This window comes from Oncorhynchus clarkii, chromosome 4, assembly GCF_045791955.1.
Source record: "Oncorhynchus clarkii lewisi isolate Uvic-CL-2024 chromosome 4, UVic_Ocla_1.0, whole genome shotgun sequence".
Taxonomy (NCBI): Eukaryota; Metazoa; Chordata; class Actinopteri; order Salmoniformes; family Salmonidae; genus Oncorhynchus; species Oncorhynchus clarkii.
The window spans coordinates 60,462,653-60,486,870 of record NC_092150.1 but is presented as its reverse complement, the minus strand read 5'-3'; the positions used below and the strand labels follow the sequence as shown (position 1 = coordinate 60,486,870).

The following is a 24,218-nucleotide window of genomic DNA, read 5'->3' as shown; positions in this document are numbered from 1 at the left end:
ATTATATTTCCTTTAATTCGAATTGCAATTCTGTGTCCTGTTGAATTTAAATCTTTGAGCCATTCTAAATAAAATGCTGAATTGAGCACAACCCTGCTATCAATATGGTATTATGAAAACAATGAGTGGACATTATTGTGAAAACAAAGAATAGCCATTGTTTAAAACGACTGTCATAGGATTTACTTTATGAAATGTTTTACTGTATTTAAAGATGTTTGGCAGAGGGCCTCGTGTCAGGTGTTCTGAGGTATTTCAGCCCACATGATCATTTGAAATAATTCCGCCCTATAATAATATCATATAATGTGCTCAATTACGTAAATATGTTAGGCTAGAGACAGAACTGCCTTGTAGCTCACTCTCGCCTTTTAACCAGAGCTAACAGATCTGCTCTTGAGAGCCGGGAAAACCGGACGTTCTGCGCCATGCTCACACATATACGATGGGGAAAACATCTGAGCCATCTGACGTGGAAGAAGGATTTATAGGTTTAGGCGAAATTGCTTTCCCAACAGTGAGATTAAATACCTCGGATGTTTCAGTGTGTATTTGTGTCTAATGTATTTTTGGCGCGAACGGTACCAGGGATCATGCCTGAGGCACATAAAAAGTTCTCACTGTAGCCTTTATTTTCTGAAACTAGACTTTTGGACATCTGGGTCCAGAACGCTGTCAGTGTGGACACTATGCCCACGGATGTCCTCCTACTGCTGCTGCTACTTGCCTCGGTGGTTGGCGCATCTGTGAGGTCGGTTGGTCCAAGGGGGCATGTGCTTCAGAACTACAGACAAATCAGGTAGGCTACATGATTGATGTGTTTGAAATGGCCATAGACTAATATCAATCACCACAGGCAGCACTTGATGTGTATTGCAAGATGCTCATGGACATGCATAGGATATGCTAATGAATACTGAGAATTATGCTCTATTGTGAAAGTGTACTTGGCTGCTTCTACCTCTTCTGTGAGTATTATTGGCGGGTACATTTTTGGCAGGTAAGCAGGACAAAAAGCGAGGGAGGACTGCAATCTATTTGTGCTACCACCAGCCACGCTCAAAATGACAATCACTTTTCCTCCCTGCTGTAAGTAGCATCATACCATTTAGATGAGATTTAATAGCCTTCAAAACAGAAATTCATCTGAAATTGGTTCATATGCTTCTCTGTAGGGGACCTTACATGTGTGTATATATATTATATATATATATATATATATATACACACACACACACACACACACGTATGTGGACACCCCTTCAAATTAATGGATTATATAGGGTATATACACTAATGGTCAAAAGTTTTAGAACACCTACTCATTCAAGGGTTTTTCTTTATTTTTACTATTTTCTACATTGTAGTATAATAGTGAAGACATCAAACTATTAAATAACACATATGGAATCATGTAGTAACCAAAAAAGTGTTAAATATAAAATATATTTTGATTTGTTTGAGATTCTTCAAATAGCCACCCTTTGCCTTCATGGCAGCTTTGCACACTCTTGGCATTCTCTCAACCAGCTTCACCTGGAATGCTTTTCCAACAGTCTTGAAGGAGTTCCCACATATGCTGAGCACTTGTAGGCTGCTTTTCCTTCACTCTGCGGTCCGACTTCACTGAACACTCCATCACTCTCCTTCTTGGTAAAATAGACCTTACACAGCTTGGAGGTGTGTTGGGTCATTGCCTGTTGAAAAACAAATGATAGTCCCACTAAGCCCAAACCAGATGGGATGGCGTATTGCTGCAGAATGCTGTGGTAGCCATGCTGGGTAAGTGTGCCTTGAATTATGAATAAATCCCAGACAGTGTCACCAGCAAAGCACCCCCACAACATAACACGTCCACCTCCATATTTTACGATGGGAAATGCACATTGCGGAGATCATCCGTTCACCCACACCGCGCCTCACAAACACACTGCGGTTGGAACCAAAGATCTCAAATTTGGACTCCAGACCAAAGGACAGATTTCCACCGGTCTAATGTCCATTGCTCGTGTTTCTTGGCCCAAGGAAATCTCTTATTCTTATTGGTGTCCTTTAGTAGTGGTTTCTTTGCAGCAATTCGATCATAAAGGCCCGATGCATGCAATTTCCTCTGAACAGTTGATGTTGAGATGTGTCGGTTGCTTGAACTCTGTGAAGCATTTATTTGGGCTGCAATTTCTGAGGCTGGTAACTCTAATGAACTTATCCTCTGCAGCAGAGGTAAGTCTGGGTCTTCCTTTCCTGTGGCGGTCCTCATGAGAGTCAGTTTCATCATGGCGCTTGATGGTTTTTGCGACTGCACTTGAAGAAACTTTCAAAGTTCTTGAAATGTTCCTTATTTACTTCATGTTTTAAGTAATGATGGTCTGCCGTTTCTCTTTGCTTATTTGAGCTGTTCTTGCCATAAAATGGACTTGGTCTTTTACCAAATAGGGCTATCTTCTGTATACCCCTCCTACCTTGTCAGAACACAAGTAATTGGCTCAAACGCATTAAGACAGAAAGAAATTCCACAAATTAACTTTTAAGAAGGCTCACCGGTTAATTGAAATGTATTCCAGGTGACTACCTCATGACGCTGGCTGAGAGAATACCAAGAGTGTGCAAAGCTGTCATCAAGGCAAAGGGTGGCTATTTGAAGAATCTCAAATATAAAATATATTTAGATTTGTTTAACACTTTTTTGGTTACAACATGATTCCATATGTGTTATTTCATAGTTTTGATGTCTTCACTATTATTCTACAATGTAGAAAATAGTAAAAAATAAAGAAAAACCCTTGAATGAGTGAGTAGATGTTCAAAAACTTTTGTGTATATATATATAATGAGGAGGGAATTACTTGAATTAGATGCTGGCATGATGCATTTAGACTATAGCTGTTCACATCCATTGCTATTTGTGGTGAAGCTAGGCCTATATCCACATTCTTAGGTATAGGCTATTATTGTATAGGATATTTGTTTGTTGACCTGAATGAGTAAAGTCATATTTTAAAAGTTTGTGCTGGGACTATTTATGAAAATATCAGTATTTCACAATTCTGTATGTATTGATGTATTTATGTAGCTGGGATTGGATCCTGATGCCTACTGCATTAAAGAGGGTTTTGTTTGGTTGATGCAAGGTGCGTGGTTAGAAAAATCACTTAATCAGATTACGTAACCTACATTTATGGTTATTGTTGTGGCTTTGCTACCTGAAGGTTATCCGATTGGAAAGCAAAAGAGCAAAATCTCATTGTAATTAAAAGTGATGTTTAATACACCAATGATGTCACCGTATTGATTTGTTGATTTATAGGCTAGTAATTTGTTCCATTTGGGCGACATCTAGTACAGTTTTCCCCAAATTCCAGTCCTCAAGTAATGGCGCATTTCATAAGCATCACTGTGGGAAAGTTGAAATGTTAATATGCTTTACTTTGCTGCCATGTAACTGGTTTCACATTTGTCTCCAGCGATTATAAGTTCAAATAGATCTAAAACAATTTTCTTTCTTTTTTTGAGAGAGAAAAATGACATATTTACCTGATTTGCTTGATATTAATAGTTAACAATTAATACTTAATAAATAGTAAGACATTTCTGTTCTATTAATGCTGTGTTTCTGTAAAGGGATGGTTTCCACTCTAGCTTCCTGCAGTTAGCCTGGGCATATGTTCAAGGAAATAGGTTTTGCTAGCGATAGCATGAGCTGACAATGACTTGTTCTCAACTAGCCTACCTGGTTAAATAAAAGTGAAATAAAAAATAAAAAAATACCTGTAGTATATTTGAGGTTGAAACATTTTTCAAAGGTATGTAATTTCCACTTTAAAATCTCAGACTCTATTTTCTCTTACGACAAATGTATCAACCACTACAAAAATGTCCATTAATTGTACCCCCAACAGCACACCCTCAACAGCACACACTTGTCTGGGGATACAACAAAAATGTGTGCTTTTGGGGGTACAATTAATGGACATTTTTGTAGTGGTTGATACATTTTTCGTAAGAGAAAATAGAGTGAAATTTCAAAGTGGAAATTACACACCTTTGAAACCTTTTTAAACCTCAAATACACTACAAGTTTTTATTTTATTTTTTTATTTCACCTTTATTTAACCAGGTAGGCTAGTTGAGAACAAGTTCTCATGTACAACCACGACCTGGCCAAGATAAAGCAAAGCAGTGCGACACAAACATTAACACTGTGTTGCACATGGAATAAACAAACATACAGTCAATAATACAATAGAAAAAGTCTATACACAGTGTGTGCAAATGAGGTAGGATAAGGGAGGTAAGGTTGAACATTTCCCTTTCAGGTCAACAAGGGAAAAACAAGCCTTTATTTTCTGAAACTGGACTTTTGGACTAATTGCAGTTATCCATCAACAGGGTGATCAAATGAAGATCCGACATCTGTAGTTCAATGTGGCTGTGCACGGGTATGCCATGCAGTCGCCTATGTGGTGCTTTGAATACAGCTGGCCCCTGTCCAGTCACATCGGAAGGACTGTAGTTAACTTTTCCCTGCAGTGCTTCTTCGCTGCAACCCTCACACCACATCATGTCATGTCTCAGTGCCCCAGGACTAAAGAGACAGCAGGTTATCTAGTCACATCAGTGACCTTCTGTAGGAATAGATGTTGGTCGCAGCACGTTTAGCCATCAGCATGGCTTTTGCCAAGTGCTTGTCCTGACCAATCACATCACTTCCTTTCCCAGTTCACCTGGCACCTCACACGCAGGACAAACTCCTCATCGAATTGGCCCAATGTATTCAAACTTGTGTGAACAGGCACTGTCTGTGTGTCTTGCGCTGTATTGCACAAATTACACTGTGCAAATGAGGGCCCACAGTCCATTTGGTTATAAAGATTACACTGTACTATGTTTAAATAGCGATGATCTCCTGTAGGCCTTGCGTTGATCCTTAGATATTGCATCAATTCACATTTGATGTGCCAGATGTCTGCTTAGCCACAAATGGATGTTCCGGCCTCACCCTTATCGTGGTGGACCAATCCCTTAGCACAATGGACCGGCAGGGGAACTCATTGAAGATCATTGCATTACTGACTCAGTCAGCGCCTGCCTAAAACAATCAAATCAACGATACTGTCATGTTATTTAAAATCCCAGAGGCATCTGCTGAGAGAGTTAAGATTACGTTGCTTCCTGAGGCTTATTGAGAAAGAATTTAGCAGATTTGTGTACACATTCCACCTTTACTTTCCATTACAATACCTAGAGAGGATCATAGTCCAATATTAATCCTCTCTGACCTTGTGAGAAGAATATGGCATTGATTTGTTTGGAACTGTTTATGTGGGTGATGATTCCAGTGGTTTTCTTATTTAAGCAACATGATGTTTGAAGCATTATTTGAGATTTGCAAGTCAAAATAGGAAATGGCTTCGCATATCAGTGTCGGCTTGTTTTTAAGATTTTTAGGTCAACCACCTTTGAGGAGCTTCACTCATGCCTCTGTCTTATTGCCACCAGAGTTCTTTCTACCGAGGCTTTTCATTTTAAGACCAAGCTTAAGCTGCTTGGAATGTTTATAGCTTTGAGTATATAGGCATTACGAGCCTGATTCAGACTTAGGAAATGTACGCATTTCCTACGCAAGCCTTTCCTATGCACTTCTCAATAGTTGGTATTCAGACTTATCTTGCGCAGGTATGTAACAGGATTTGCAGGCGTGGTGCCCTTGCGCACGCTGAATACACGCGGAATAAATGTAATTAAACCACTGAAACTCTCCCACATGCTAGCCATCATATTTTCTCATGGAGTTTTCAGTACATTCAGTACGTTTTTTAGTACATTTATCTAAAGCCATCCCTTTAAATTTGGTGTACCTTTCATCTTAATTTTCTCAACAGACTGACTAGAATATATGGAGAGAACAGGTTCAGAATATTAGGGATACATGAAAGAAAGCCATGTAAACACACGCATATTCATCTCCTTGTCAGCACCAGTTGGTAGATTTAAAAATACTCTGATCTTGTATATTATTTTGGGTTAGGAACATATTCATGAATAATACAAAAACAGGTTTGGAGAACCTTTACGCCCTAAATATATTGGTGAATCAAAAATACAGTGGCTTGATTCCTCCTGAAAGTTGCATTATTCAATTGTTCAATCTATTAAATATTGGAAGTTGAGGAAAGTGTACAATAGGGGTTGAACAGTAGTCCTATTGATCTACCCTAATAATCTTTACTATAATCAAGGAAGTGTGATGACAACAGTCAAGTAGTCGGGAACCATGCGCCAGTCTCCAGGTTTAAACTTCTACGTGTGGACTGTGTTCCATAATGATTCAAATAGGCTCCATGTCCCAAATTATTGCACAATGTTATTATACTATTGCTATCGAAAGTGACAGTGGAAAGAAAGGTAAACTAATGATGTAATGGAATGATGGAAAATGTAAAGAAACTAACACTAAAGTGACAGTTATAAATGTATGTGGGTATAAAAAATGTCTAGAATAAAAAAAATATCTAGAACATAATAGGGTTCTTCAGCTGTCCCAATAGGAGAACCCTTTGAAAACCCCTTTTTGGTTCCAGGTATAATTATTTTGGTTCCAGAGGGTTCTACATGGAACCCAAAAGAGTTCTACCTGGAACAAAAAAAGTGTTCTACATGGAACCAAAAAGGGTTTTCTTATGGGGACAACCGAAGAAACCTTTTGGAAGCCTTTTTTCTAAGAGTGTATAAGTGACGATGGCTACAGAGAGTGGCTAAAAAACAACAACATTTAAACAGTGAAAAAGTCCGGGCATATAATTGACACATTCTAGAAATCATAAATCAACTCAGTAGATTTGGCACTATACTATCATTTGCACATGGCTATACAGAAGTCTATAGCTTGGATCTCCAAATTTCATCCAGCATTTTATAAACTTCACTGTGGAAAAGTTGATATGCTGTTAAGCTTCAGTTGACTGCCATACAACCTGGAGCTGGGGAGACGTAACATAGTAAAAGAAAATTCAGGACACTAAAAGTAGTATGATATGTTATATTTGGTTGGCCTATTGTATGTATTCATTTGTGGATGTCCATCATTCATTTCGTAATGATATGTTACGAATTAAAATGTGTATGATATGTTACTAAGTGCAATATGTACAATATGTTATGAATTTGCAATACGCATGATATGAATTCCAATTTTTGGTGGCTAATGTTAGCTATGCATTAAGGTTACGTTTTTTTTAACCTTTATTTAACTAGGTAAGTCAGTCAATATCAAATTCATATTTTCAATGACAGCCTAGGAACAGTGGGTTAACTGCCTTGTTCAGGGGCAGAACGACAGATTTTTACCTTGTCAGCTCGGGGATTTGATCTAGCAACCTTTTGGTTGTTGTTGGGATAAAGGGTTAAGGTTAGGGGAAGGGTTAGCTAACATGCTAAGTAGTTACAAAGTAGCTCAAATGCTAAAGTTGTCCTTGATGAGATTCGAACACGTATGATAGATGTTCGTGTTATACATCCACCCACCCTCCTTTCATTTTTGCCTTAAGTAACCTTATTTCTGTCTTATGTAGCCATACCAAACAAAACATATCATACTAATTTAAGTGTCTCAGATTTTTGTTTACTATGTTACTTCTAGTCTATGAGACCAGCCTGTGCCATGTGACTGGTTTTACAGTTGTATCCAGCTATCATAAATTACAACTAGAATGTAGCCTATGGAGAAGGCATTCAGGATGGAGATCAATAAAATACAGTCATCAAAACATATGCGTTTCGGAACCCATGCATAGATTTAAAAACACTGATGTTTCACAATATGTAGGTTTAGGGAAGTTTTTATGATCCATTGGCAATCATGAAAAAATGGGTTGAGAGTCTTTACGCACAAAAGAAAAGGAAAAAGGTGGTTTGATTCATTTAGAAAATTGCTACATTCAGTTCTTCAAACCATGGTGATGTTGGAAGATTAGTGTACATAGAATTATGATAGGGAGAATAGTGTACAATACCCTGGTCTTTTGCCCGCACTCACCATGGAACTGTGTGATGACACAGTCAAGTTTTGCATCATGCGTCAGGTTCAAACTGCTTGGTGTGCGCTTATTTAATTAGCCAACATGTCATTTTTTTAACATTAACTATGGTAAACTGTTAGTGATCCCCAGCAACAACCACCGTGACAGCATTTACAGAAGAAGAAGAATGAAACGAAATGTAGACTATACCAACTGAAGGGATCCAACAGTACTACTGACGGACGATATTGAAAGTGGCTAATATTTAACATGATAGAAATAGGAAACAGAGAAAGTCTGGATATATAATTAAAACATTGGAGAGTGACCGAAGGTTAGATTTTCCACGACTGTTATTGCGTAATGCTTTGCATCATCACATTCACATGTACCCATTTGGCTTGCGTCTCCAAGTTTCATCCCTTGAAGTTAAAAGGCCATACAATTTAAATTCTGCATAATGGCACATTTCATAAACATCACTGTGGGAAAGTCGAAATGTTAATATGCTTTAGTTTGCTGCCATGTAACTGGTTTCACATTTGTCTCCAGCGATTATAAGTTCAAATAGATCTAAAACCATTTTCATTTTTATTTTGTGAGAAAAAAATGACCTACTTACCTGATTTGTTTGATATTAATAGTTAACAATTAATACTTAATAAATAGTAAGACATTTTTGTTCAATTAATGCTGTGTTTCTGTAAAGGGATGGTTTCCACTCTAGCTTCCTGCAGTTAGCCTGGGCATATGTTCAAGGAAATGGGTTTTGCTAGCGATAGCTTGAGCTGACAATGACTTTGTGATAAAAACCTACAGCTGGCATTCCATAGACAATATGTGGTGTGTGTGACCCGAGATAGAGATAGCCTGGAAGAGTTTAGAACCATCCCTCATTGTTTCATCTTCATCCTGGCATCTGGGAAACTAAGCCGGGTTGGGGGTAAAACAAAATCCGTGCAGATAACCAGGAGATGAACCCAAGGTGGCTTATGATGCCAACCAATCAGCATGGGAAGGGTGGAACCAGCCCTGTATACGCATTTTTAGGTCTCCTATATAAGATCTCTAAGGTCGACGGCTTCATTATTGCAATAATTAATCGATATTAAATAAAGATGATAGTTTGAAGAAATGACCGTCTCTCTCAGTATGAACGTCTATGACAATTTCCAATCCCCATATCCAAACAGCTTACTCGTTTACTTAGCTCTTATCAATAGCTCTTATCAATTTGTAAATTACAGTGCATATATCTGAAAAAAATCAAGTAAATATTCCACTTGGAATCAACAGGTTGCTCGACCTTATTCGTCTTTTCATCGCTTAATAGTGGTGGAATTATGAGGGAAATAAGTCAAAGTCAGAATGTGGCATATCTGTAGACACACCTTTGTCACACCTCCATTTCTGTGATCTCCACCCTGATCGAATAGCCGGTTGAAATGTGTTACCTCATGCCTAAATTCAATGTCAGAATACGTATAGTGAGAAAAGTGCATAAAAGGGAATTAACTTCCATTTTAAGCATGCATAACTCAAAAGGGGCTTAAGTTATTGTATAATGATATGAAACTATATTGTTCTTCTACAAAGAAGGTTGTCTTAAATTGGAAATGCATTGCAAATCATAAATGGACCAAATCAGTCAACCTGACGGATTCTAAAGCAAGGCAAAAGTCTTCTGTAAACTGAATTTGCTTGAGATTTTTGGTTCCAACCGCCGTGTCTTTGTGAGACGCAGAGTAGGTGAACGGATGATCTCCGCGTGTGTGGTTCCCATCGTGAAGCATGGAGGAGGAATTGTGATGTGTGAGGGTGCTTTGCTGGTTACACTGTCTGTGATTTATTTAGAATTTAAGGCGCATTTAACCAGCATGGCTACCACAGCATTCTGCAGAGATACACCATCCCATCTAGTTTGCGTTTAGTGGGACTATCATTTGTTTTTCAACAGGACAATGACCCAGCACACCTCCAGGCTATGATAGAAGTAATGGAGTGTTGCATCAGATGACCTGGCCTCCACAATCACATGACCTCAACCCAATTGAGATGGTTTGGGATGAGTTGGACCGCAGAGTGAAGGAAAAGCAGCCAACAAGTGCTCAGCATATGTGGGACCTCCTTCAAGTCTGTTGGAAAAGCATTCCAGGTGAAGCTGGTAGAGAGAATGACAAAAATGTACAAAGCTGTCATCAAGGCAAAGGGTGGTGACTTTGAAGAATCTCACATTTTCATTTGTTTAACACTTTTTTTGGTTACTACATGATTCCATATGTGTTATTTCATAGTTTTGATGTCTTCACTATTATTCTACAATGTAGAAAATATTAAAAATGAAGAAAAACCCTTGAATGAGTAGGTGTGTCCAAACTTTTGACTGGTACTCTATATGTTATGAGGGAATCATATCATAATTCCCAGATTAAGATTATTTCTAGAGAAAAAGATTACATCAGTGACAAAGATATGGCAGAATACCCTTTGCCCTTTTAATCCCTTAGGTCAATGCTAAAGTAGTGACTCCTCTAATAGCCTGGAGAATATTCTCCTAAAGAGCTTCTAACCTGCACACTCAAATTGAATGGTGCTCAGTAGTCCTAGCAGCAGCATGGACAAAACAAACATGGAAATGGCACCCTATTCCCTATATAGTGCACTACTTTTGACCAGGGCCCTATCCTACTGTACTTCCTACTTTCAAGCAATGCTTTAAGCAATGCCCTGGTCAGCAACACTACCATCAAGTGGATGAATGCTGGTGCAAATTGATGTTAGTGTTATTTTCAAAGATGTCTCAACGCACATGGGACTTGGGAGCAACTCTTCTGATGGGCTGTTTGAATGGACTGTCATGTTGATACAGTGTCCTTTAGATCCCGTTTTTCTTGTTTTTGTTATAGATTCAAAAGAGAAGTACCATTGGCAGTAAAAGGACATCAAAAGGTTGGCAGGTAAGAATTCTTAATCAAAACACAGTCTCCCTGACAGAGTTTAGTCCAGAGGATTATTTACTTGGTTATTTTTATTGAACAAAAATATAAACGCAACATGCAACAATTTCAAAGATTTTACTGTGTTAAAGTTCATATGAGGAAATCTGTCAATGGAAATAAATTAATTAGGCCCTGATCTATGGATTTCACATGATTGGGAATACAGATATTTATCTGTTGTTCACAGATACCTTAAAATAAATTGGCCTCGCAATGGGCCTCAGGTACTCGTCACGGTATTTCTGTGCATTCAAATTGCCATCAATAAAATGCAATTGTGTTCGTTGTCCGTAGCTTATGCCTGCCCATACCATAAACCCACCTCCACCATGGGGCACTCCGTTCACAAAGTTGACATCAGCAAACCGCTCGACTACATGACGCCATACACTTAATGTGTGGTTGTCAAGACGGGGAGATGTACTGCCAAATTCTCTAAAATAAAATTGGATGCAGCTTATGGTAGAGAATTGAACATTAAATTCTCTGGCAACAGCTCTGGTGGACATTCCTGCAGTCAGTATGCCAATTGCATGCTCCCTCAAAACTTGAGAAATCTGTGGCATTGCGATGTGTGACAAAACTACAGATTTTAGAGTGGCCTTTTATTGTCCCGAGCACAAGGTGCACCTGTGTAATGATCATGCTGTTTAAGCCGCTTCTTGATTATCTTGGCAAAGGAGAACAGGGATGTAAACAAATTTGTGCACAAAATGAGATAGCTAATGAAACATGGGACCAACACTTTACATGTTGCGCTTATATTTTTGTTCAGTATACTTATTTAAGAGTATAGCTTTTGTTAAAGTGGAACTGACAGCGTTTTAGCTAAATTAAATCTCATTAAAATCGGTTCACATACACTCACAGGAAGAATATGACAGTTTTCTAAGCGAGCACTTAGATATGGTCATTTTCACGTTTTCATAAATTCGTAAAATGTTTGGGTATGACGTATAGTAGGGCATTTGTGAAAATTCTAAAGCAATATCATGTGGGAACGAGGGCCGTGCGTTTGCAGTAAATAAAACCTAATAAAAACATGTCTTGTCCAGGACCGGAGTCTACGCAGACCGGTGCGCCATAACCAATCAGAGCTACAGTAGGCCTTCATGCAAATAAGGCATTTGCCACACTGGCCTATCATCATTCACTTTTAACTGTACCGTGTGGTTACAGGCAGTAGCAACAGAGTGGCTTTAGATCATTAGAAAGCAATCACTCGGCTACCTGGGGTGACAGGTAGCCTAGTGGTTACAGCGTTGGGCCAGTAACTGAAAGGTTGCTAGATCACATACCCGAGCTGTCATTCTGCCCCTGTACAAAGCAGTTAACTCACTAGGCCGTCGTTGTAAAGAAGAATTTGTTCTTAACTGACTTACCTAGTTAAATCGTTAGATTTTAGCTCATCTCGCTCTGGTTAGCAATTAGCTTTTGATCTTGTTGTTGTTGTTGATGTGCATAACTGGGTTTTTTGATCAATAGACGGTAAAGTTCCCAAATGTAAGAGGACTCCTGTGGTATTTACATTTTTGCAGAAATATATAGATATATAGATTTTTTTAATGTCAAAATACACCTGAATGGATTTCTGCAAAAATGTAAATACCACAGGAGTCCTCTTACATTTGGGAACTTTACCGTCTATTGATCAAAAAACCCAGTTATGCACATCAACAACAACAACAAGATCAAAAGCTAATTGCTAACCAGAGCGAGATGAGCTAAAATCTAACGAGGGAACATTAGATAAACCCTCTCAAACCTTTTCAGCCTGTTGTCTGTCAAAAAACTGATAAACGATGGGGAATAGTAGTCTGCTCGTCCTTCTGCAGCTTGCCTGCCAATGCATGCTTGTCCCAACACACGTTTTGACAGCTGAATGGGAACTTGTCTGCCGCGCCCATTTGATTGATGCCAAATACCTTTGACTGACAACTAAGGGTGCGTTCGTGAATTGCCTCCGGTGAATCTGAGTGCCCTCTGGGTCGTTCGTCAATTCAGAGTGTCGTCAGATTGTCTGTTAATAAATTCAGAGCGTTTTGCTCTCCAAGTGTTCAGAGCGCACACTGCACTATTGGCACTGGATGCTCTGCCGAGGAGGAGTAGGGTTCATCCAAGCGTTCCTCACAACGGTAGTCAAGCACCCAAACTAACTGGCTAAAGTTGGCTAGCTTGTTAGCTACTTCTAGACACAAATGAGAGAACACCTCACTCTGACCATTTTACTCGCCCTAGCAGAGCCGGTTAGGCTGTTTACATGTTATCTAGAGCGTTTGTGACTAACTGTGCTGCTGGTAACAATTTAATAACTTTTTTTATCAACGTTTACTGATACCGGTCATATTTAGCGGGTGTTGCACATTCGTAAATTCATCAGTTATTCTGCGAGCTGGCACACTCAGACGAAAGTGCTCTGAAATCGGAGTTAGATAACCAGAGTGAATTTACCAACGCAAGAGATATGCTAACTGGATAACATTCGTTCCAAGCTCAGCATAGCTAGCTAGCAAAGTGATTCCCATTTCTTGCTAGCTAGCCAAATGACACCTGTATAGCCACCGAAAAGCTGTAGCCACCAAAAAGCGAGATGAAGGGAAAGAGTTGGTCACTCACCCACTCCTCCAATGACATGACATCCTCCCTGGATAACAGTTGAACGACTGTTATCCAGTTAGCTAACTCTAGGCTCCAGTGTTTAGCTTACTAAATAAACAGCTAGCCTATTGGCCCCCTTTATGACTGACTTGTGATCATTTCCTTTGCTAGTTTCATTGTATTGGCATTCCCAGCCCAGTTACATTCGTCCGTTTTTGTCCAAAATATTGAGTCATTGAAACTGTAACAGTGCATCCTGAATGGATGGAGGCAGAAAACAATGTACCAAGCCAGCTGTGATTTACAACCTGATAGCAATATTTTTTGGACTACCAAGAAATGTATTGGTGAATTATATTAATCATGCATTGAACTGCATCCATCTATTCTGCAAACAATGCCTTACTGTATGTCATGGAATTTTGAGTCAAATGTAACCTATTTTTAAACCTCTTATAAAGTTGGTGTTGTTGCATATTAGTAGGAATTTTATATTTTTTACTGACATTGATTGTTTGTTTAATTTCTGCAAAGTTGTTAAAACGCTGTCAGTTCCACTTTAAATTATACTCAGAGTATAAAATAGTCGGCTTTGAAGCCTTTTACCAAGCCCTGTGCAATCTAGCCTCACATGCTGACCACACCGCTTACGTCGTGTGCGCGAGCCTTGCAAAATAAATGTGCACATACATGTTATTCAATCATTGCACCCACACTGCTTGCACTCGTCAATGAGTTGTCTGCGTAGCCAGGCACTAAAATACAACTTGGTTCTATTTGTGATGCTTGACGCGCTGCAAGTACCCGCCTCTCCCATCTCCTCATTGGTTTTTAGGAGCAAATACCCATGTGGGTGATTGAAAGATGAACTGAGGTCCACACTCCAGTTGGTAGTGGTAATGCACCTTAAAGTTGGTTGCCAACAGCCATATAACGTCCAAAGAAAAGAAGCCTGAAGGAGAAGATGTTACTAGAAACAAACTCTGTTTACCCTTTTATCTGTGGATGAATTGTCGGAGTAGAGGACACGCGATCAGAACACGCGATCAGGAAACTAATTTGCTAGCTAATGTGTCCTGGGATATAAACATTGGGTTGTTTACCTGAAATGCACAAGGAGATGGCACGTGGGTATATGCTCCTAAAAACCAATGAGGGGATGGGAGAGGCGGGACTTGCAGCGTATCAAGCGTCACAAATAGAACCAAGTTCCATTTTAGCGCCTGGCTACGCAGACGCTCGTTGACGCGTGCGAGCAGTGCAATGATTGAATAACGTGTATGTGTACATTATTTTGCAACGCTCGCTTCGGTGTGGTCAGCATGTTATCCTTAGCATGGGCAGGGTCAAGGTAAGTTCATATTCCCTGTGATGCATAGTTCCAACTTGATATGAAAAACACTGCAATAATTAATTAATCCTCATGAATATAAGCATAATTCTATGGATATTCTGATAAGATTATATTTTGTAAGCCCTTTTGCCTTCTGATTGTTATTATTATTATTGTTATAGGACAAATACATGTTGTATGTAGGGTACCATTTGATAGGATGGTTGGTTTTCATATAGCCTGAGTGCCAGTCTGTTTGTGCTATCATGACAACTTGTTTGGTTTGACAGTGACAGCAGTGGAGTTGGCAAGAGCACAAATTGATCCAGGACAGAATAGTCTTGACAGTATGCTAGAGGTTCAGAGACAATGAAAATAAGTGTAATTTGAAACCGTTTGTTTCATTAGTCGTGTTTTTGTCCCCTCCTCACAGCCCTGTACTGAGGAGGATTCCAGATATCACCAAAAACACCATGAGTAATTCAGAACAGCTCTTAAGCATAAATGATCACGACTTCACAATGAGGCCTGGCTTTGGAGGTGAGGTTTTTTAAGTGCTTTATTGTGAGCCTTACAACCATTATCGTCATCAACCTACTGTACAGTTCACCGATATTTTCTGACATACTTTCAATTCTTACTTAATCATGATTTATCATTAAGTCATTGTTAAATCATGCATTGATGTCGATGAAAGATTTTCTGAAAAGTTACAGCTGTTTTACTCAAGTGAAGATATAGGCCTTTATCTGTTCTCATGAGCGGATAGACACGATGTCTCGTGCTGCAGTGTGCCTTGAATTGATGAGATAACCAACTGGGATTATGTCTGCTGTGATTAATTACACAGTAGTAGCACCAGTCTGGAGCTCAGGGTTTCAATAACACTTCTCTGACTTCTCTAATCTGAAGCCTTCTTGGGACCCGAATCCAGCTACTGCTTACTGATGGATTCATCCCAAAACACCAATAAAAGGGGATCAATTGAGGTGTAATTTAAGTCCAAAAATGATTAAGATTCCAGAATAATCTATACAGACAGTGAATTGTAACAGACGTAAACAAAAAATGCAGGGTAATAATTCCGCGGTGGTGTTTAAAGCCAGTGAATAGTTGATGTGTGATTGCTCCATGTGATATGACATATTTTACAGCATACTGACTCAACCATGTATTAACAATATAGATGCAATATGTCTGATATATCATCTTGTGTGAATCTGCACTTGAGCATGCAACAACATTGCCACATCATTTTGTACTAAGAGGCAATGTAGGCTCTTATAACTGAGTCGTATCTTTGACTGTTTTACATTGTGGTTATACGTACATACAGTACCAGTCAAAAGTTTGGACATACCTACTCATACTCATCAAGGGTTTTTCTTTATTTGACTATTTTCTACATTGTAGAATAGTAGTGAAGACATCAAAACTATGAAATAACACATATGGAATCATGTAGTAACCAAAAAAAAGTGTTAAACAAATCAAAATATATTTTAGATTTTAGATTCTTCAAAGTAGCCACACTTTGCCTTGATGACAGCTTGTGTTTTTTGCAGGGCTCTGGATGAAAGGGACTAGAGGAGAAAAAAGCTCATGGTTTTTAATAGAATTGTCTGGATAAACATGACCCTTAAATACAGCTTCATAATCCAGACAGTTTAGTATTACAGCATTTTGGAAGTATAATTTTAGATAGCCATTGACCTTTTGTTTTTGTCTGTATTTAATGATGTACTGTCAAGATTACCCCTACTCCGATAATTAACTATATAAGTTATTTAAGGAAACGAGTTACATAAATGTTAACATATCTGATTGGTTTTGTTATAGTGCTGTCAAATAATATATTTTTTTTATCAAGTTAGTTGCAGGATTTGCTGTGATTAATCGCGATTTCTGTGATTAATTGTGATTTCAGAAGTGTGCTAAAATTGATCTCTAATTTGGGATTTTTTATAAACATAAGAATATTGACATCTTGATTTTGCTCAAAGTAACGGTAAACTAAACCCAGTAAATTGATAAAGCACACTTTCTTTAACCTCAATCTTAACTTGTTTTGACGTCGCAATGTTGTTTATAGCTGTATAGATTTATGTATTTGGGATGTTTTCAGTTCATTTTGAACACTGTTTTTTAAATGAGTGCCCAACATTTTTCAAAATGGACCTCAAGTTAACTGATTAACTGTGACAGCCCAATGGAAGTTGTTTACTTATGTGTTACGTGTTTTCCTTTGAATTAAGATCAGATTTGAGTTGTGTATCTTTGCAGGACCTGCTGTTCCAGTTGGAGTTGATGTTCAGGTGGAAAGTCTGGACACGATCTCAGAGGTTGACATGGTAAGTGGTTCAATACTTTCTGTGAGCTGTGGTGTAAACCAAAATAAAGCATCCAAGATGCATAGATCATCCATGATTTGAGGATTTGGAAAGAAGAAGGCAAGACAATATGTGATGGCTCTGTTGAAATACTAGCATTGTCATGCTCTGTGTTTCAGGACTTCACCATGACCCTGTATATTAGACACTACTGGAAAGACGAGCGCCTCTCTTTCCACAGCACCACCAATAAGAGCATGACCTTTGACGGGCGCCTGGTCAAGAAGATCTGGGTGCCAGACATGTTCTTTGTCCACTCCAAGAAGTCTTTCACACACGACACCACCACAGATAATGTCATGCTGAGAGTCTACCCCGATGGCAAGGTGCTCTACAGCCAAAGGTAATTCACCTGGTCAGAGTCAAACTATAGTTTTGTTCTCAGTTTAAAGCATACTGGGGTAATGGAAAAGCTTTAGTGAAACATACTTCTGTGATGATGAGTAACATTGCCTGAGACTGGAAGACTTGATAATAATGGATCGGATTTATATAGCTTCTTTCTACCTACTGAGGTACTCAAAGTGCTTTACATAGCATGGGAGAAAATCACCTCACCCAGGGGCGGCTCTAGCCTTTTGGGGGCCCTAAGCAAGATTTGGTTAGGGGACCCCCACCTACATTTTACATCTCAATCAAGGGCAAATAGACAGATTATTCACCTAGTGGATTCAGGGACTCAAACCAGCAACATTTCAGTTACTGGCTCAACACTCTTAACCGCTAGCTTACCTGCCGCCCATAGGGCTCTGGTCAACAGTAGTGCAATTAATAGTTTTCCAATTTGCCAAAAATACATTTTACTGGGACCCCTCTTGATAGTGGAGAGAAATAGTTTACATTTAAAGTTCTACACATTTTGCCATTGGGTAGAGAGAACATTTTGCAGTTTTATTGCTAATTTCTTGCAATTTCCTGTAATTACTTTTGCCATGCTAACATGATCTGAGTGAGAATGACTAACGAAATCAATGGGGGTTCCCTGGAGATCAGGGCCCCTGGGCATGTGCCCTGCTTGCCTGTTTGGTATTTGGTCATGATAGTTGGCTAGACTAAATACCGATCTAACAATTGTTAGATGACATGGCCTGAGTGACTGTCAGTGACAGACATGATAAGAGAAAAAGTAATTATGCACACATTTTGAAATTGCACCTTGTGTATTCTACTATTCTTACTCCCAATAGTAAGTTGAGACCCCACTGAGTTCCTAAAAAATTGTCATGTTTTTGGTCAGGCCCCGTAGTGGCCGGGGGCACTAAGCAACTGTTTATGTCGCTTATGCCAGGAACCAGCCATGACCTCTTCCACCACCAAGGTTTTAGCTAAGCAGATACCGTTGTGAACTGTAGTGAGTACAGTAGCTTGTTACGTAAAATTAATCCAGAAAAAGCCGACAAATGATGGGTGAAATCTAGTTTGCTAGGTCTGATCACTATTTGGAATGGAATCAACTGAAGAGAAGTGTGTGGTGTTGTAAACACTAGTCTTTGCCAACTGGCAATTTACCCCCAAAGTGATTTCATTACGCAAATCACATAGCTGCCAGATGAGGCAGGCTAAATTTAAACCTTCCATTCTTCTTTTTTTTCACCCATGAGCAATTTTCAAATGGAAAAGTGCTGTCATGCTGTTATTGTGGGATCTATATCCTGGCCAAGTGTGTCTATATATTTAACTTGACCAATAAATAGACATGCATTTTGTATCATCACAACACCATTTAATGATTGTGGTGATAAACTGTTTGTCAGTAAAGTATAGGCAAGCTGCAGGCAGAAAGTGAGTTTGTCATTTTGGTGAGTAATCAGAATGCTGGACCCAAAAGAGACACTGAATTTGTAATCCAGTTGGTCCATTTGAGAGTTTAGTCAACAAGAGCCAGTATCAAGATGTCTGTGTCCGTAGCGCCCTCTGCTGGCAGACAAAACACACTGCATACAGTCTTCTTGACACCTGTGGACACGGATAGTCATTAACACTTCCATCACTGGTGGAGTCAGCGATCCTGCTCCCAAGTCTGCCCTGGTAGACACACAGGCCGTCTGTAATCCCAATCTTGCGGTGGATTATAGGATTTCTCTGTTATTACGGATGTATAGGATTTGTGGAGGGACAGGGTGGTGTGTGTTCTACTTTAGATACAATGCAGGCTCATCATTAGGGTTAATCTCTCCGGGGGTTGGAACCAGAGATTTGACAGACAGAAACAGATTGGGAAGGGGATTAAATACCTGTTTACTATACGTGGACCTCCCTCCCAGAGGATCCCGTGTAGCAGCGGGTCTCTTCTATACTGAGCTGGATTATCTCTGCTATTTTCATGTATTCATCCCTGCCCTGGGGGCTCCAAATCTCCTCAAACAACAGACTCTGTGTGTACTGTATGTGTCTGAAATATGATATACAACAACACATATTCACCCACATCCCCCAGCCCCAACCTATTTCTCGTTGTATTATTGTATCTACATTACTCAGTGTATTTCTTGACCTATAGGACAGTCCTTCCAGGATTCTGCGATCTGAACAGTATTATTATTATTATAATAATTTTAACAATTCCCGCATATTATGTGTGGGCTTGTTAATTTGACCAATCACTTCACTAGTTCTGCATAAAACAGTCCAATCATCGCAATATTAGCGCAAGCAACTGAACCATCACTGCAGTACAAAAAGAGGGATCGCAATTTCTACCAATCGCCGCACATTTACCCCATAATATGGTTCAATCAAGCCACACATCAACACACTTTTTCCTTTGTCAGTGCATTTTCATGACAAATTGGACAAAATCATTTCATTTTGCCATGCAAAATGTCAGCACTGCTGCAGCAAAATCAAGCATTTTTTGTCTGCAAAATATACATGTTTTTTCCTGTGAAAACCCCGGAGAACTACTGATATTAGCCCGAGTGCCAGTCTGTTTGTGCTAAAATGTCAACTCCTCGTCACTCATTGTCATGGCAAACATTGGCCTTGGCAATGACAGCAAGAGCGCTGGCAAATGCACAAACAGATCTGGGACCAGGCTGTACTCAGCTGTCTGTGTTGTGTTCTCACGCAGGGTGACAGTGACATCAATGTGCAGCATGGACTTGAGTCGCTTCCCTCTGGACACACAGACCTGCTCCCTGGAGATCGAGAGCTGTGAGTCTCTACTCTGATGACTTCACTTCCATTTTGACTCTCTCTCTCTCTCTGCTGTCACATTCAATTATATAATATAATGCACCTGTTCATAGACTCTTGTTTCAAGTGGTGGACACTGAACAACATGCCCCTTTCTTTTTCAGATGCGTACACGGATGACGATCTGATGCTCTACTGGAAGAAAGGGAACAATTCCCTGAGCACTGATGAAAATATCTCCCTCTCCCAGTTCCTCATCCAGGAGTTCCAAACCACCTCAAAACTAGCCTTCTACAGCAGCACAGGTACAGCACTGAAGGCTGAAACAGCACATTCTGTTTACTGTGATTTATCAAGATTGGGTTACTGTTATGCTAATACAATGCATTGTATATAACATATGTAATAATCTTATCCTCTTCCCTCCAGGCTGGTACAACCGTCTGTATATCACCTTCACCCTGCGACGCCACATCTTCTTCTTCCTGCTCCAGACCTACTTCCCTGCGACTCTGATGGTCATGTTGTCCTGGGTGTCCTTCTGGATCGACCGCCGGGCCGTCCCGGCCAGGGTTCCTCTGGGTGAGTTAGCCCTTAGTAGTCCAAGATTTTAGCCAATGCTTGTTCGAAGCGTATTATGATTATGTCTTCTACAGTGTTGATGTTTCGTTATTACAAAGCCTAAACACCACTGATATTCTGCTTTCGGTAGCATATCCTGCTGTGTCCCTAAGTTTCAATCTTTCTGAACAGACATTGTGTGTTGTGCTGTGCTCCAGGTATCACCACGGTGCTCACCATGTCCACCATCATCACTGGAGTCAACGCCTCCATGCCCAGGGTTTCCTACATCAAAGCTGTGGACATTTACCTCTGGGTCAGCTTTGTGTTTGTGTTCCTATCGGTGATAGAGTACGCTGCAGTGAACTACCTGTCTACGGTGCAAGAACGGAAGGAAAAAAAGCTACGAGAAAGGGTAAGTGCCATTTTAACAATCCATGGATCCAAAGTGTCAGTTTCTCAGTCTGTAAAATATGTCCTGGGAAGAGTTTACCATTTAAAATTCCTCTGGAAAAAAAGTGTAGGCTAGATGTGTACAGTATGTGCTTGTCGGATGGAAAATGTGGGTACTGTAGCTCGGGATCAAACCCGATCTCTGTGTCTGTCTGCAGTTGCCCTGCACCTGTGGCATGACCCACCCGGGCATGATGGGCAGCTACAGCGAGGAGGACGTCAACAACACGGGGAACTATGGCTGTATGCTCGAGGAGAACGGCGCCATGAAGCAGCAGAGGATGATGGTTCATCTGGACATTGAGGAGAACAACCAAATCACAGGACATGTGGGCTCCAGTGCCTACAGCAGCATGTGGGTCGACACCCACGCCATAGACAAGTACTCCCGGGTCATCTTTCCAGGGTCGTATACTCTGTTTAACATCATCTACTGGTCCTGCTACCTCTAAAGATGCACAGAGTGGAACGGATGTAGTTTTCCCAGATATAGGACTTTCAAAACACAGAAAGTGTCACAGTATGTTGCAACACTCTTTATACTGTGACACTTTCTATGTTTTGAAAGTTCTATATTTTGAAAATGTGATTGCTGACATGCAAAGCATTTTGGGACTGTATCAACAGTGGACTAACGCAAATACCAAAATATAGTTTTTGAGCGGTATTTTCCTTTAAGCGAGGGAACAAAGCTATACCAAATAATTTCTGTAACAATAAGTACATTATTGTGCAGTTTAAATGAGAGTAGCATCCATAATTGCATGTCTTGGCAACTTTGTAAAACGTTAATGCAATGTCTATGAAAACAGTGTCCAAATGGTTATTTCAAACTGTGCTATATAATTTCAGGGTATCATTTTGTGTATTTTGGTTTCAAAATGGACCATTACACCTATTTGATTTGTGTTCCCCCTTTTCTGGATATGCTTGAATATGTATTGAATAACAGTACTTGTACAGTGTTTTAGCATGAATCTGTTAACTGGTTAAAAATTATTCCATGCATTTCTTTCCGTTTCTGCGCACCCTTCTCATTTATTTTAGTGTTTGATTCAACATGTGGGACAGGTTATTGACATTTTTATTTTGTCATTGATTTAAATGTTTTCTTCTAATGTCTGTTTGTAAATTCTGTACATTATTCTTACATTTAGTTAATAGGCTACATATTTATGATATGATGATGACAGCTTCATTCACGTGCAATGAAATCTACTGGACTAACAGATTGAAGAAAACCCAAAATATTATTATCAGTAGACTTTTGTCAGATTAATTATTACATTTCCTGAAAGGAGATATAAAAAAGTTAGGGTTACTTGCGTAACCCCGGTAACCCCGGTTCTATGCTAATATGAGTGAGACGGGATTCACGGCTCTATGGGCTCGAAGAATCAATCGCGCAACATCTGTTGGAGACAGACGGGTCAAGTGGCGAATGAGGTGAGCCCCTCTCCCCCCCAGGAGGTTGAAAAGATTTGGCATGGGCACTCAGATCACGAAAAGGTTCCACAGCTGCGCCGTTGAGAGCAACTTGACTGGCTGCAACACCACTTGATATGGCAACTGCACCACCCTTGACTGCAAAACGCTACAGAGGGTGGTGCGGACGGCCCAGTACATCCAGGATCTCTATATCAGACGGTGTCAGAAGAAGGCCCCAAAAAAATGCCAAATACTTCAGCCCCCGAAGCCATAGACTGTTCACTCTTGCTACCCTCCGGCAAACGGTACCAGAGCATCGGCTCTTGGACCAACAGGCTTCGAGACAGCTTCTACCTCCAAGCCATAAGACTGCTAAATAGTTCATGAAATGGTTACCCGGACTATCTGCATTGATCTGCATCTTGCACTGACTCTATGTACACCTGGCTTCGGAGAGCATGTCTGAGATGTCTCACATTAGAATATAGCCAACTCCTGTATCAGCAGAAATGCTCTCTGAAGCCAGGGTAGTCCCAAGAACATCACCCCCTCAGTGGCTTCAACAGTGAGGCAGTATACACCAACAGACGAAGGTAAAGCAATAAAGGTATGAGGTGTGGTCCAACATGCCACAACACAAAACTCTCTTAAGGAAATGCCTTACAACAGTGCCCAAGAGGTAGCCATTCCTCTGGTGGAATAAGCCCATTTTAGTCATTTAGCAGACGCTCTTATCCAGAGGGACTTACAGTTAGTGCATTCCTCTAAAGATAGCTAGGGCGGTAACCCTTGCATATATATTTTTTAGGGGGTAGATCAGCTTTGATATCGCAGATACAAAATAATATACAAATAAATAATTTATTCTCCAATAAAATAGCCTTCACTATCCAAAGGGGGGATAGCCCTTGCAGGGAGGCACCCAAAAGTCACAGAGGTCATTGTCGTTATAGCGCAATACTCTCACTTCATCCAAGCAAATGCGCAAATTGCACACAGGACATAAACAGTGGAGACGCTATTCTTCCGTAGAAGTGCAGGGCGGCGGGTGGAAAGGCATTAACTCAATTTTAAGCGAGACAATTTTAATTGCCACTGTCCTTAGGCATAAAGGCGGGTTTGGGTAAGAATGTTACCCTTGATAACTCTGGGGCAAACTGTAGGCATGAATGGTGGACTGCGTGCAGCTCACTCACTCACTGTAAGTGCAATCAGCAAAGATGTCTTGAATGAGAGATATTTCCAGCGGCTCAAAAGGTTGCTGTGAAATCGGCCCACGCACAAAAGAAAGATGCCAAGATGGGGC

The 24,218-nt window shown here is 40.0% G+C and overlaps 1 protein-coding gene across 1 annotated transcript; it reads left to right on the top strand.

The window, feature by feature from the left end:
* Positions 1-689: 689 nt before the first annotated feature.
* LOC139407029 (gamma-aminobutyric acid receptor subunit rho-1-like) lies at positions 690-22,500 on the top strand. Its single transcript, XM_071150320.1, has 10 exons — positions 690-799; positions 10,922-10,972; positions 15,379-15,485; positions 17,229-17,296; positions 17,455-17,678; positions 20,406-20,488; positions 20,635-20,775; positions 20,900-21,052; positions 21,250-21,446; positions 21,643-22,500. Exons 1-10 carry the CDS (start codon positions 690-692, stop codon positions 21,934-21,936), a joined length of 1,428 nt encoding a protein of 475 aa, XP_071006421.1. The 3' UTR covers positions 21,937-22,500.
* Positions 22,501-24,218: the final 1,718 nt, after the last annotated feature.

Coding starts and splice junctions, on each gene's coding strand:
- LOC139407029 (XM_071150320.1), top strand. CDS start 690: ATGCCCACGGATGTCCTCCTACTGCTGCTGCTACTTGCCTCGGTGGTT. Junction 800..10,921: donor CAGAACTACAGACAAATCAG/GTAGGCTACATG, acceptor TTTTTGTTATAG/ATTCAAAAGAGAAGTACCAT. Junction 17,297..17,454: donor CGATCTCAGAGGTTGACATG/GTAAGTGGTTCA, acceptor TCTGTGTTTCAG/GACTTCACCATGACCCTGTA.